Source organism: Atractosteus spatula, chromosome 8, assembly GCF_055471065.1.
Source record: "Atractosteus spatula isolate fAtrSpa1 chromosome 8, fAtrSpa1.hap1, whole genome shotgun sequence".
NCBI lineage: Eukaryota > Metazoa > Chordata > Actinopteri > Semionotiformes > Lepisosteidae > Atractosteus > Atractosteus spatula.
Genome location: NC_142713.1, coordinates 50,462,869 through 50,477,433, shown reverse-complemented (window position 1 = coordinate 50,477,433; position 14,565 = coordinate 50,462,869). Strand labels below are relative to the sequence as shown.

General features: G+C 35.7%; 1 protein-coding gene across 2 annotated transcripts in view; it reads right to left on the bottom strand.

The window, feature by feature from the left end:
- Positions 1 to 1,038: 1,038 nt before the first annotated feature.
- exoc4 (exocyst complex component 4) overlaps positions 1,039 to 14,565 on the bottom strand; it is a 217,901-nt gene continuing 204,374 nt past the window's right edge. For both annotated transcript variants that reach the window (XM_088923436.1, XM_088923437.1), the window contains exon 18: positions 1,039 to 2,266. In XM_088923436.1, coding sequence (XP_088779562.1) covers positions 2,029 to 2,266 — 238 coding nt within the window. In that variant the 3' untranslated portion in view covers positions 1,039 to 2,028. The remainder of the gene's footprint in view (positions 2,267 to 14,565) is intronic.

The window sequence follows — 14,565 nt, the reverse complement described above, 5'->3', positions numbered from 1 at the left end:
AATTACCCTATAGAATGAAGAAAAGGAAACAACTTCGCATTCCACTACACAGTCTGTCTGACTTTTTACACTGAAAAAATTTTTACATATTGTATTGTAACTTGCAAACATTGTATTTTGCTGTGCTTTGGGTATCTGGGTGAATTGTGTGAGTATGGAACAAGCCAGGCATGCTGCTGAAGCCGATTCTTAGAAGGAACAACTGGATAAGATCCTTGGATAAATGAACTACAAACCGCCAAACAGGCTAGTTGGCCAAAGAGTTGTCTCATTTGTAACCTGAAATGTGTTTTTACGAATGAATAGAAATAACTTCCAAACACAAGTTCCCATGTTCAGTGTAACTTATTCCTTTCATTGTATAATATAGATAGAATTTATTTGATTTTTTCTTCATGTTTAAAAAGTGACCCATTTAATGTAATTCTGGGGCAGTGAAAATATTTTCAATTTAATCTGACCACAGCCCCTGATGCATGTGCGACATTTTAAACAGCTGGACATTACAAGACAGCATCTAGCATTCTAGCATCCAGATATATCCATTGCATGTAGTTTTCAATGCTGTTTTTCATACAAATTTCATACAAATACAAATATACAGTTACCTCATATGAAATTCTGTTCTGTATATGGTAACACAAAAGGTTGTGCACAGTTTAATGTATAGAAAGGGGTACCCAACACTGAAGGATTCAAACTCAATCATATCTGCTTGGCTCTCCGGGGGCTGTCATAACAAACATATTTCCAATTTATGCAGAACTATGCTTGAATGTGATTTCTTGAATCTCTATGATACAAACACGCCCATTATACACCTCTGTCCAAGACAGCCTCTTCATGCTCAATCTTTTGTCTCTACAAGCCCCATTAGCAAAACAGCACTGGTCAGCAAACTCAAGCAAGTTACAGGGGAACACACTTCTGGATTGACAGAAAAAAATATTACCTAGAATTATTGACTAAATTGTCGCAGTGTTTTTAAACTATCATCTGCTGTACATTTTGCAAAAATAAAAGACCAGGACACGCCAATTCCAATACCACCAACACAGCTTTATTGATTTCAAACTGCATGTAATAATGATACACCTCCCTGTATGCTTTTTAAGAACTGCATGGCAAAGTGACACTGCCAGCCTGTATTTCATAAAGAAAGGAATTTATTTCAAACACTATTACTCTAAACATTTTTAAGGAACTAAATATGTGGGAACAGAGAACAAGTTTTGAAAAGAAAAGATAGAGAGACTTTTTAGAACTATTTTTTTAAAACACACTTATTTACAATTTCAGGTGCACGGTACATTATTTTACCGGTCAAAAGAAATTCCTTTTTTATCCATCTGGCTTTCCATCCCTCATAATAATGTTAGTCATTTATAGTACTAGGATTCATCGTTTACCTTTTTTTTTTGAGAAAGCAGGACATGATGTAGATTTGCCAAAATGTGTGAAATTAAACTGCCTACTTCCAGATCAGGCACAACCATGATAAACAGTAAAAGAAAAAAAATAATCTATAAACAAGTTTCCAGTGCTTTTATGTTAAAATCCAGGAGAAAATTCCTTTTAAGTAGGTACAGTAGGAACAATTTTTTTCTTTTCCAATGATTATCTACATTATACGATCTCTCATTTTTTATTTTGGGCATAAGTCACTCTTTAGAAGAACTACGTGAACGCAATATTAAAAGTGATTTTAATCATTTTGAAGTGTGGGCTGGGATTATATTAAAATGAATGAAATATCCTAAAACCATGTACAGTGTTTCCTGAAGATGAGTTGAGCTAAATAACCTTGAGCATCTTGTTTCACACAGATATGTTTTTATACAGGTGCCCGTAAATGTTTAAAAAAAGACAGACTTAAGAGGAACACATTATTCTCCTGGACTCTTACATATTGCAACACCTAGATCTTGGCTATTTGCATGAACAGTTATACAGTAAGTACTGTCATTTTCCTTAGTGCTTAATGCAACGATATGCGCTGAAAGACAACAGCTGCTGGAGAGAAAGGAATTACACTGTGGTTATTTTCTTGTCCTTGGTAGCCTGTTTAATGGCGGCCTGCTCACAGATGATCTCCTTCAGGCGCTGTAGTCTCATATTCTGCACCGTCTGGTCTCCCACACCCGTCTGGCTGCGATGGAGGAGGCTCAGTGCATTGATGTACTCCAGCTCTGTGTATTTTACCCCTTGGTCCACCACCAGGTTCAGCAGTTCATCAGCTGTGTTGTACAGCATCTCGTAGTACTGCCTGCAGGAACACCAACAGTAACAAATTTAGCGGGGCATCGGCACAGAACTGGCAGTACAGTTGTCAGTCTGGTGCTACACTATCAAGAAAAAACTCCACAGAACCAAAACACGGAATAGTATACAACCTGAAATGTGGTCTAACCATTTCAAAGTTTTTAGTTTTCTTTTCTAGATTTTAACTGTATACTCAACAGCACCATGTGTCCCAGAAAGACAAAAATTGCAGAACTGGAACTTAATGCTTCTGATTTCCTTTTGCCAGCCAAGGTTATTACACCTTTTATTATACTTACTGGAAGAGGGGTCAATTTCCCTCATTTCAAATAATCTTCTGATTGAAGGCAACTGAATTCTTTTTACTTTATCTGCTCAGAAAGGATTATGTCTCCGTCATCAAAACGCTTTGCTATGAAATTTTTACAATCCTGATAGGTACTCTTAACATCTGTTTTATTTCAGTTCCTTCGGCAGTGGGAAAGGTAAAAGAAAAATCTTATGTGCTCTATTTCATAAAAACTGGCATCTTAATCCAAGTATCTTAACTGTTAAGGTTTGTTGATTTGATCAAAGGAACCTGACTTTTTCTTTCGGACATAAGGATCCATTTTTGGAAAGATAAATAAAAGCTGTTACTGGCATCTAGTATTTGGAAATGCTCATGCACATGGGACTTATCCCTGAAAACACAGACATAGACTAAATAGCTTACATTTTAGAAGTGCTTGCCGAACCATTTACTTAGAGACATACAGTATACAATAGCAATGAATACAGAATAAGCTAATAAGACAGTACACCTTAATGTTGGGGTATTATCTGCTCTACCTTAATTGCTATTCAATTCAATTCTTCTTTATTGTTGTTTTATATTGCAGCAGCAAAGGAAACTAAAAGGAATAGCATGAGATATAGAAAGCAATTTAATAAGTTTCCAAAAACACCACAATCACCATCAACACATCTCACTTAAAAATTGGTGATGTTTATGATGGTAATGTTACAATTTGAGAAATGTATCTTATCAAGTTATCCATCTTTAACCATAAGAATCCTGCACTTACATTAGTTGTCTTAGAATACTCCAAACCCCTAATCGGAAGGCATTTTTTCCAAACATAGTTTGTCATTACAGCTCAGTGATCCTTTAATCTGATTTTCATGGATAAATACACTAGTATTACAGTGTCAATTAATAATAACAGTACATCATTATTTAATACTGGTTGGTAAACACTGTTTTGGATCTACCTGAGAACTAAAGTAAAAAGTATAAATAATTCTAATTTTTTAACAATTTAGCATCTCTAGGGGTCTATTTAGTGTCCACTAAATTGGACACAATTGAAAAGATTCAGTTGAGTAAAAGAAAGCGACATTCAATCAAAGCATATACTCAATAACATCTACTATTGAAAAAAATGTTTTTCTGAAAATTAAATATAACAATGACTTCCGTTTCAATACAAATTCTCAAATTTGTGAGCTTCTATTTGAAAAATATTTTTTTGGTTCCACTATAGTTGGAAGGACAACCTGTACTGCAAAACACAGGTCATGTAAAGTTTTTTCTGCAGACAGACATTCCTGCGTGTGTATGTGTTTAATTTGTACTTTTTTTGACAAGCATTGCCCTTGGTTATGGCCAATTTGCATACACACAGTATGTCTCTCTGCAGGGTCTGTTAATTTTTAATTCTTCACTTTCAAGGGGTCTATTAATATTGATGAGGGGTCACTAGTGCTTGTACATGCCACAGGGAAATGTGCTGAAATTCTGATGTGCCATTCGTGTGATGTTATCATATAATGAAATATGAAAACTGAATACTTATAGATCTCCCCTATTTTGTTCAACCTGCCTGCTATAATAAATAGTTTTCTCCTAAATGTCCTTTGTATTTGAGAAATCCTACATCCCTTAAGTAAAAAAAAAAAAGAATATTTAAAACAAAGTTGTGGAATGAATGATTATAAACTGAGGACGAAAGGGGTATTCTAAAATTATGCACACAATTGGAACAATTCCTTGGGGAAATAATGGAATCTTCCAACTTGTATACCAATTATGAATTTCTATGATTTTAAAATACTCCTTTTTCTGTAGGGGTTTTTGTTGTGTCTGACGTACTGTACCGAAAGATAACTTAACATTCATTTTAGAAAATTGTTTTTGATACTACTCTCCCTTCATAACAACAGTTGCAGATGTTAAGTTCTTCTAACTGAACTTCTAACTGAAATCTATTTTTATCTATTTTTAAATTATTACTGTTTACTAATTTAGCAGGCGTCTTTATCATATGCAACTTACATTTAAAACACAATACAAAAGAGTATAAAGTGGACACCCATTGCATGCTTTGTATATTTTATAATCACATACTGTTGCTAAAGATAAATATTTAGCATAATGAAAAATTACAGTATATAGCATTCAGAAATTCAAGGTACAACAAATATAGCAAATAATGTAAAGAATTACAATACAAAAGACAATTAGAATTTTACTATGATACACACAGGAGAACTAAAAGGTGCACTTGTTATTTAGACTTGTTCAGTAAATATCTAAGTATACTTGCAGCTTGAGTGTATGCAAGATTTTAAAATTAATTTTGTACACACAGAAAGTCTTAAAGAAATAGGTGCTGTCATACTTATTTTGAAAAAATTGCAGCACTAAAGGGAACTCTCAATGAGATTTTCTAGGCACAATGCACATCTTCAAAATTAAGAAGTACTGTAGATGGCTCAAACAAGTTTTAAGTAAATGTATGGTTATGAAAATGGCAAACAAAACAGAAAGGAAACAAAGTAAAATATCAGACTATGTATTTCTCAGTCACGTTATACACTCATCCATGAATTACATATTTAGTCCAAAGTCCCATTTCATCATCATGGCAAACCAGAGTACAGTCATGTGAGAGCTCAAGGAAACAGAAACAATTAAACCAGGCCAGATGCCGAGACTACTTTACTTTTAAGACACTACACTAACATCTTTATTATGACAGGCTTTTAAAATATTTCAGAACAGTAGAGATGCTAATAAGATTAAAACATGTACTTATAAACTCTTCAATCTCTCTGATCTTTATTAAAGGAAGATAATGAAAAGCAAGGCTCCACACATCAACAAAAGCACTAGAACTCAATTGATAGATCCTGTGAACACCTGCAAATATTCACTGTATACCATTAAATTCTAATTAGCCTGTGCACTGCAAGTCTGTATACAAAGAATATTAAGCAAATTTATGAGGCATACCAAAGAGAAAAGGAAATGAATGTAGTGATAAAGTACAACATTGACAATTCACATACCCTAATTTTGAACTTGTCCAATGTAAAATCCATTTTAATTTTGCCTCTGTCGCAAATGTTTAACAACATATTAGTGAATGGACTAGGCTGATGTAAAAACACTGGAAATCTTTTCAAATAAAAAATGTCAAAGTAGTTACAAGTGATAACAGTGATAACCAAGACAATTTGTGCCTGAAATCTAAACAGCTGCAATTGCCTTACAGAGGAAACCCCATTAAGAAATAATTTTGAGAAGACAGTTACTACTTACTGTACCTTGAAAACATCTTATTTGCACACATTGTACTACAAGTATAAAAATTATTAAAATTTTGTAGTAAGAAGACCTCTCCAATACAGCAAAAACAATTGTTTTCTTTCTTAAACACCTAAAATGTACAAAAATTAACAGCTGGCAATTAATTGTTTTTTTGCATGTTTGTTAATTTGCTTTTAGCTCTTAAAAGGTCAAAAGGGATTTGAAATTGGTGTTAACCCTGTACCAGTTTCTGAGCTGTCTGCATTCAGGTGTGCTGCCTGAAATGTAATCAATGGACAAACAAAAAATGCTCACCGTGCCCGTTCATCATATCTTTGTCAACTAATAAGAGCTGTTGGATCAGAAATAACTACAAGCAAGATAAGGAGAGAAGGTTTCAAATTCTCTATACTGAAGGTGTTGGAAGCAGTATCCTTGATGTTTCGTATTACTGTATATGACTCTCAGGACTGATCAAAGAAAAGAGTTACTGTAAATAAAAGTCTAACATACTGTAAAAAGCAGCTGCATTAAGCCATCAATTAGTAGTAGAGATCTAGAGCTCAGCTGGAAAGAAAATCAGCAGGCAGTACTCCAGGACCAGGTTTGAGGGTCATGGCACTGGGCTCTAGTTTAAATCAAGTGCAACAAGTGGTGACATTTTTTATTGTCTGTTTCTATATCATTTCAAAATGATATTTGTATTTCAGAAGCTCCCACCTGAAGTTCCAACTACATTAATACTCACCACTTTGCTGGTCCTAATGTGACTTAGTAGCCAGAGTTTCAGATCACACACACTGAAATCAGCCTGACTTACAGTACATTCCCTGACATTACAGTAGCTGTGCGGCTCTATCAGATGAGTGGCTTCTGGCCCAGATGCTCAACAATACGCTTTAATGAAACGCGGATCTCAGAAGCCGAACCCGTTTCTTCATTTGATATTTCATACCGCTATCAAAACATTGCTTTACTCTCAGCTCTAGGAGAATGAGAAGGGAGATTCATATCATGATGAAGAGAGGGGAAAAAAGGCATTACAGGATTTACTTCACTTCTACCATTCTTATCTCCTCTGTGCCATACTTTATTTTGATGTACTGTACATTGGTTTCTATGTCAAAACAGTCATTGAATGGAAAGGCGAAAGGCAAACTTCATTAGCATTTCCAACCAAAGTGATTTGCATAAGTGAATTACAGATCCCTGCTGCAGATCGATAACTTTTCTTTTTGCTCTCTTTTTGAAATCTCAATGCGGCTTTTTATTGCTTTCTAGCCTTTTCTCTCCCTTTCCTCAGACACTTGCCTGCTCTGTTTAATAGCAATATTCCTGGGGCTGAGGTTATGATAAAGCCATTGATAGGTACACCCTGGGGGCTCAAATGATCTTAGTGACAATGACTCCAGAGCACAACATGAATATTCAATCTCTGCAGTAATGCAATGAGCACTCTTATCTTCTCTCTCCATAGTTCCCCCTCGTTCATCAATTGTCAGCTTTCGCCATCGATTTACCAGCAGAGCCCTTTCTTGCAGATTTAATGTGCAAAGACACACTGGATATTAAGGCATTAGTTGCAGTCTGAAAATATCAAAATATGGGAGTAATCTGTTTCATCAGGTACTTAACCTCGTAACTAACCGATTAGGGAGAGAAAAGAAAGCACTCAGATATCCCGTTTGAACCATATTCTGCAGTACAGTTCTGATCAAAACGGATTTATTTGTTTCCTTTACTAGGGGTTAAGAACCCCAGAAGAAACAAAAATATTTAAGAAAAAAAAACAATACCCCATTGAAGGAGCATAACGTACAGCTAAAGTATGGAATAACGAACGAAAAGGAAGAGGGAATGTCGGATTATCCTTGGGATCGGAACTGGAATCCAAGGATTTCATACCACTGGATCAATTAGCTATTAACAACCAAATGTGTCAGATGGGCCGAATGGGCTCATCTCATATCTAATCTTTCTTATTTTATGAGGGAAGGCAAGTTGCATTGTCCTTTGGACCGTAGTTGCACTAATAATTTAGTTTGAGGGCAAAATGTAATTAGTTTTGCCTTTTTTGTGATATTATACGTCAATACCTGTATGATGCCCCAGCGTCTTGCAAATAAAATCACACTCTCAATGAAATAGGAACAAAAACATAATATTGTGAATTATGATTGTGAATTATCTGGGAGGTGTAGCATCTATTAGGTTTTGGGGTTGATTTGTATATGCCAATCCTGTGGAAGAGGAATCATGAACTGCAACAGGTGGACAGTTTGGCCAAAATCCTAATTCCCTCTCCCAAGGAGCTGATTCTCAGCCAAAAATGGACATTAGATCATAACCACGATCAATAATCAGGACTGATCAAAAATCCTCAATGGGAAGTACTAGATCCTTGTGTATGTCAGTGTAATCCCTGCCAGAGGAGGATTTACAAAACACTAACTGTAGGGGTGTGAATAAATGTGACTCTCATGTTTACTGGAATTAAATTATTGACGACAAATGATTCTAGCAGTCACCTGAAGACGGCTCAATAGCCATAACCTAATGTTTCTTTCTGCTTCTCAGAATGGAATTAAGCTCTGCTCGCACCTTTGTGGCCTGCACACAGACGCAGTTCCCCGCTCAAACCCCTTCAAGCATGACTTTGCTCTGTGTACTGCTCTTAAGATGACAGGATGACAGTTCTGGCCTTATTCAGCAGGGCAAATGATCTCATCAGTAAATCTATGTTAAGTGATGTTTTTGTTCCTATTTCAGTGGAGTTATTAAAGAAAGCCTGGAGGGCAGAGTGTGTTGGCAGTATTTCAGTTTGAGGGGCAAAACATATCCCAAAGTGCTGCTGGAAGCTTTTCCGAAGTGGCAGGATCTGTTACTAGATTCAGCCGGTGAGTTAGGGATACATTTTGCAATTCAATAGAATCCTTTTTTTTTCCAGGGAGAGAGAGAAGTAGTAGTTGAGGGCATGGAACTGAGAATCAACAAATGCAATTAAGCCGAGGCCTGGAGATACGGGGATAGCGCAGCCCAAGATAAGAGATACTGTAGTTTACTTGTACACTTTCTCAAAATTCATATTCTGGAGGACAGTGTCAAAACGCATGGATATAACTGCTTAACAGCTTGATGTGCAATGCTGACAGATTCCTGCATCAGTCAGGCTCTTTATGAGCAGTCATTCTATGTACTGTATAATACATTCTATGTAGAATTTCGTATCATATTAACTGTGCTGCATCTAGCTGAATTAAAGATGACAGTGCAGATTTATTTACAGGAGGTACGCTTAAAGTCATTTCAAAACACTGGAAACTACATACATAGTGGAAGCCATGTGGAACTGTTTTTAAGAGCAGGAAGCCCTTCTTTATCAAAGATTTGTGGGTGTGTGGAACAAGCTACCCAGCCTTCTTGTAAAAGCTGAGACCCTGGCTTCTTTCAAGAAACAGCTGGATGAGATCTTCGGATCAATTAACTAATAACAAATGGGCTTGGTGGGCCAAATAAGGAATAGTTGAAGGTTCATTCCCCTCTGAAATGTAAGAAACTCTCAGAAGAAGTCTCCACAACCCAAACATAGTGTTTTTTTACAGTTTAGCATGGGATGAACCTTTTACCTGTTCCTACGCATGCTGACACAGCTACCTTATAGATGGGCCAAATGTCTTCCTCTCATTTGTAACCTTCCTCATGCTTTTGGATTTTGGTAGGTACTCCTCTTTCTTGTGAGTATACATACAGTCTAAAATATATAATACATAAATGTTGCATGCTTTTGGTTTTCATCAGTGCTTCAAAAGACACCTCTCAGCTAGACATAGTGTCTGTTACCCATTTAATCATTTAATTTTTTTAATTTTTTTTTGCAGTTTTCTGACATTTAACTTGTTTCCCCCATTAAAAGTGTTCAGGCTGTCATGAAAAACAAACTATGTACACACCATTTAGGAATTCCACAACATGGAACATCACTGGAAGGGCAGAGGGGAATGTTTGCAAGGCATTGTAAAAGATTATATTCTGTTGTCAAAAAAGAGTCTTAATTGCTTGATGACTTATTCTTTGCAGTACCCAAATATAAATTGTTTAGTTTCTGTAACAATAGCAAGATTATTACACATTGGAGATACAGTCCAGACCATTATTTTGTATTGTACTTCATTTGGTTTACACCAGGGCGTTAAAGTTTCAGCTATGGTATGTACTTCAATACTACATTTAATTGATTTTATCTATATCTAAATAGGGTATGTATCCTACATGCTCCGATTGAATCCATCTCAGTTAAGTACCAGAGCTTCTTAACCTCCATTAGATTTTGGCTTGCATTTTTGCCATTTACAGTTCTTAGAAACTACGCTACAATTAATTTAAAACTAAACAAAACGTCTACACATTCACTACAAGTACTCTTGGATCAAGATCCAGCATGAGAACACTAATTTTTCACGCCCCTGGAATTGGAAAGACAAATTTCCTTTGGTTTCCAGGACCCTCTGAACAGTCTCTGAGGAACCACAGGGGTCCACTGATAAAAATCCCTAATCTGGAGCATTTAAGAGCAACAGCACAGAAGTGACACAGACCGTAAGATGTCATACTGTAGAAGCAAAGGTTAAATTAATCTGACTAACTGAAACTCAATTACAATAGTAATTGCTTAAATGTCTATGGTGCTCTTCATCCCAAAGCATCTCAAAATACTTCACATATACAGTATGAAGAGACTCCCTTCATGCACTACTGAAGTGCAGTACTAACAGTGATGTCTGGCAGACATTATGCCCCAGCAGACCAGGTGGAGAATTGAGAAACTGTTTCGCCAGTGGAATTAGGAGAGAAATTTAGGGAGGGCAGATAGTTCAAAGCCATAATGGAATTTAGCCAGGACACCAGTGCTCATACCCCTCCTGCCATGACCAAGTGGGATCCGTTGATAGCAGTGTCCCTTGTCACTACTGTACTGTATACTGAGGCACGGGTGTAAAACTTCTGGTCCAGAGGGCAGAGTGCCAACTACTCTGTTGCATTTTAAGTTTTAACAGATGCGATTCAAACAACAGTGAGCTCTCACACTGGAAAGCTCATTAATGAATCTGAAAAAAAAATCAAAATTTTCCAGCAGCGTAGAGCAGAGAGTTGACAAAAAGTCTGCCCGTTTCGGACACATTCCAATTTACAATTCTAGCACTATGTGCACAACCTTTATGATGCTGACTGACTTTGGATTTATAGTTTAGTCTTTAATGACTTAAGGACACACATTTATTCTTTGTTTCATCTACAACAACAAATAACATTATGACAAGCAGACATAGTGACATTTGGTCACAGGCAGTCTTCCATTATAGCTTATTAATGTGTTTTCAAATGCCCTTACCATTTCACTCACACAAGTGAGTGCCTGAAGCTATAAAACAATTTATGGCCAGCACAAAATATTCAAAAATTTGCTATTACAATGGCATTGTGATATTCAGAAACTTATGAGTATAGATCGGCAAAGCACTGCAAGTTTGATAGGTCAATAGCCAGTAGTCTACATTGTTGCATTTCTGTGGAATATTCTATGGTGTTGGTAGCTGTCAATACCAATCCACTGCTACTGGACTCGTAAACATATCTCTTATAGTTGTATGAAATGCATTGTTGAAAGAGTAAGATTACTCCTTATAAAATACTTTGCCGCATACATTTGGAAGTCCATGAGATTGATTTCTGAAACATTGCACAGGGTAAAAAATCAATGTGAACACTGTTGCTTTGATTAAAAAATGCTCTAGAAGAACACAACAGTTTGTAAAAGGGAATATGAATCTTCACTGGTTTACTCATGCATTAGAAAAGAAAGTCGTCTTCCATTAGATGTTGTTTATTGGTTGAAGAAGTGGGACACTGTAGTGAATGGCTAATACAGTATATACTTTTTCAGTAAAAGTGAAATTATCTGCCATTTCTGTTATCCTTTTAGTTAGCTTCACAATATGAAAAAATAACAGGAATATAAAAAGAATTTTAAAAACTATACACTACAAGGCATTTGTGACTGTCTTGTGTTGATTTCTGATCAAGTTCCATTGTGAAACCAGTTTTGAAAAGATTTCTATTCAAACATGTCATTAGTTCTAATAATTAGTGGTTTTTCAGGGGCCATGATTGAAGCATTGTGTGGTACTACTACTATAAACCCCAACGAAGAGAAAAGCCAGGATTTCTCAAACTAACTGGAGAAACTCTTGATACTACTAGATGCTTTGGGAAGAAGGCATATAATACCCAATAAAAGAATACTGCTCCAAAGAAAGAATTCAAGCTGCATCACAAGTGACAGCTAACGTCATAATTTGCAATGCTAGATATGCAACATAAGGTGCCTCGTATCATCCTTTTTCAGGTATTATGTGAAGGGTGCATGGTATTTAATTCTAGAAAATGTTCTTGAGAAACAATTCCTTTTATTAGCAATAAAATTCCTTGTATTGCTCTGAGAAGCAAAGCAGGAAGATTTTGTTTAGTATTTTATAAACTTTAATAAAAAAAGCATTATTAGCATAAAAGTATAAATTCTACAAAGAAAACAGAGTATATATTTAAAACGTACTATATGGCTCTTGGTTAAAAATCAACAGATCTTTGAAATTTATAATTTTGTGCCACTGGGTGGCAGCCTTTGACGGGTTTTTTTCCACATTTAAATTTTTCTGTTCATATTCACAGATGTGGTCATTTCTCCCAGACACGCGAGTCAAGCAAAATTAAAATCAATTCTTGATTATTATATTAAAATAGTCTTTTTCCTTTGTAGGGGTTCTGTGGTGGAATTATTTTAAATGTGACACTTTCTGTCCATCTCGCACAAAGGCTTTTCCTTTGCTATATACAGTATATATACTGTAGTATAAGATTTGATTTTGAAAACGCAGAATACGGATGTCTTTGGGTACACATGTAAGACAGCAGTGTAACTTAGATCAACTTTTTTTAGTATGAATGGTTCTATTCTTTTCCAGACAAAAAAAACTATCACAGAGCTATCAATGAAAGTAAAAATGCGATCAAGTGTAGCGTACAATGTATCATTACTAAAACTAGATGGAGGGTTTTCAATAAGATTAGAGTTTCTCAATAGCTATCTGCTTGCCTGCAGTTTATCCTTCCAATGACAAGAGGTAATTTTATTTTCCACAGTAAATCATTTAAAACATCTCATACAACAAAGTACATTACCAAATTAATGAAAAAAGATTAACCCATACAGAACCAATTAATTGACAGTTACGTTTTTTTAATTAACATTTACAATACAAAAATATTGTTAAATTTACCTTCCACTTGTAAATCTAATGTACAGTACTTGTTTAATGTTACCTTTATATTTACTATTTGCAAAAGTATTCAGACCCTTGACCAATTTAAAAAAGGTGGGGTATTAATCATTAATTTATTCAGTTCTAATTTATTTTATTCAGCATCTAAGATGTGTGACACTTGTGCAATTGATCGGCATTTACTAACATTTTGCAACTTTTGTCTTCCTAAGTAATGTCTTTCAGGCCATTGTGTGCTCCATGCTTTCAGGCAGATTCAAATTGATTGCACCAACTCGTAAGGAAAACAAAGAAAATGCGTTCTGAGCATTACAAGTGGAACAAACAGCTTTTGGTGACAAACTGTGGATCTTTTCAACACAACTCTCATACGCAAGACATAAGCCTGTCAATATTACTAAAATCCATACTACTATAAAATCATTTTAAAAAATGTTCTGCTTATGGGATCTGAAGGAACTGCCCCACCTCCACACTAGTATTAAGAAATTCACAAAGCTTTGAAAACAGCTTTTTCGGTTGGATATTTTTCGAGAGTCAAATTAATCAGTTAAATAACTCCAGACTGTATTTCTGGCATTTATAAGATTTATCATGTGATTATACTGCAGAGCTTCAGCCTTTTTGTTATTGTTTTGTGACACTTATGTCAGTATATCAAATTCATAAAACATAGAGTTAAACCTATTATATAATTAGCTCACAGATGAGGTGTTGATTTCAAGAATACCAAACATCTAAAATAATAATAATAAACTTTATTTTATATAGCACCTTTAAAGGTGGCTTCTCAAAGTGCTTTACAGGATGACAACAACAATAAATAAGAAGAATACACAAGATAAAACACAATTACAATATATAGAGGAGACCGTGGATGGTGGTACTAGGAAAAGCAGAGGGGTGAAGAATGGAACCAGTTAAGTAAAGGCTTTTCTGAAGAAGAGGGTTTTGAGTCTGGATTTGAAGGAGTTTAGAGAGGGTGACTCTCTGATGTCCTTGGGGAGAGAGTTCCAGAGCTTGGGGGCATAACAGGAGAAGGCCTTGTCACCCATACAATGTAGACAGGCTTGGGGGACAGTTAGGAGAGCAGAATTAGAAGAGCGAAGGTTGCGAGGTGGGGAGTAGGGCGATAATAGTTTAGACAGGTACTGAGGTGCCAAGCCATGCAGAGCCTTATAGATTAAAAATATTTTAATAACTATTTTACCTTTTGATTAGGAAAATCCTGAGGAATGTACTGTAGCACCCAAGAATAGTAAAAGAGAAAGATACTGGCCACAGATTTTTTACTTTAGAACTCAACTACTCAACAGCTTGGAAAATGCATGTGGCCATTCCTCATTCCATGATTTATAGTCATTTTAACTCACGAGGCTCAACTTGAACTTA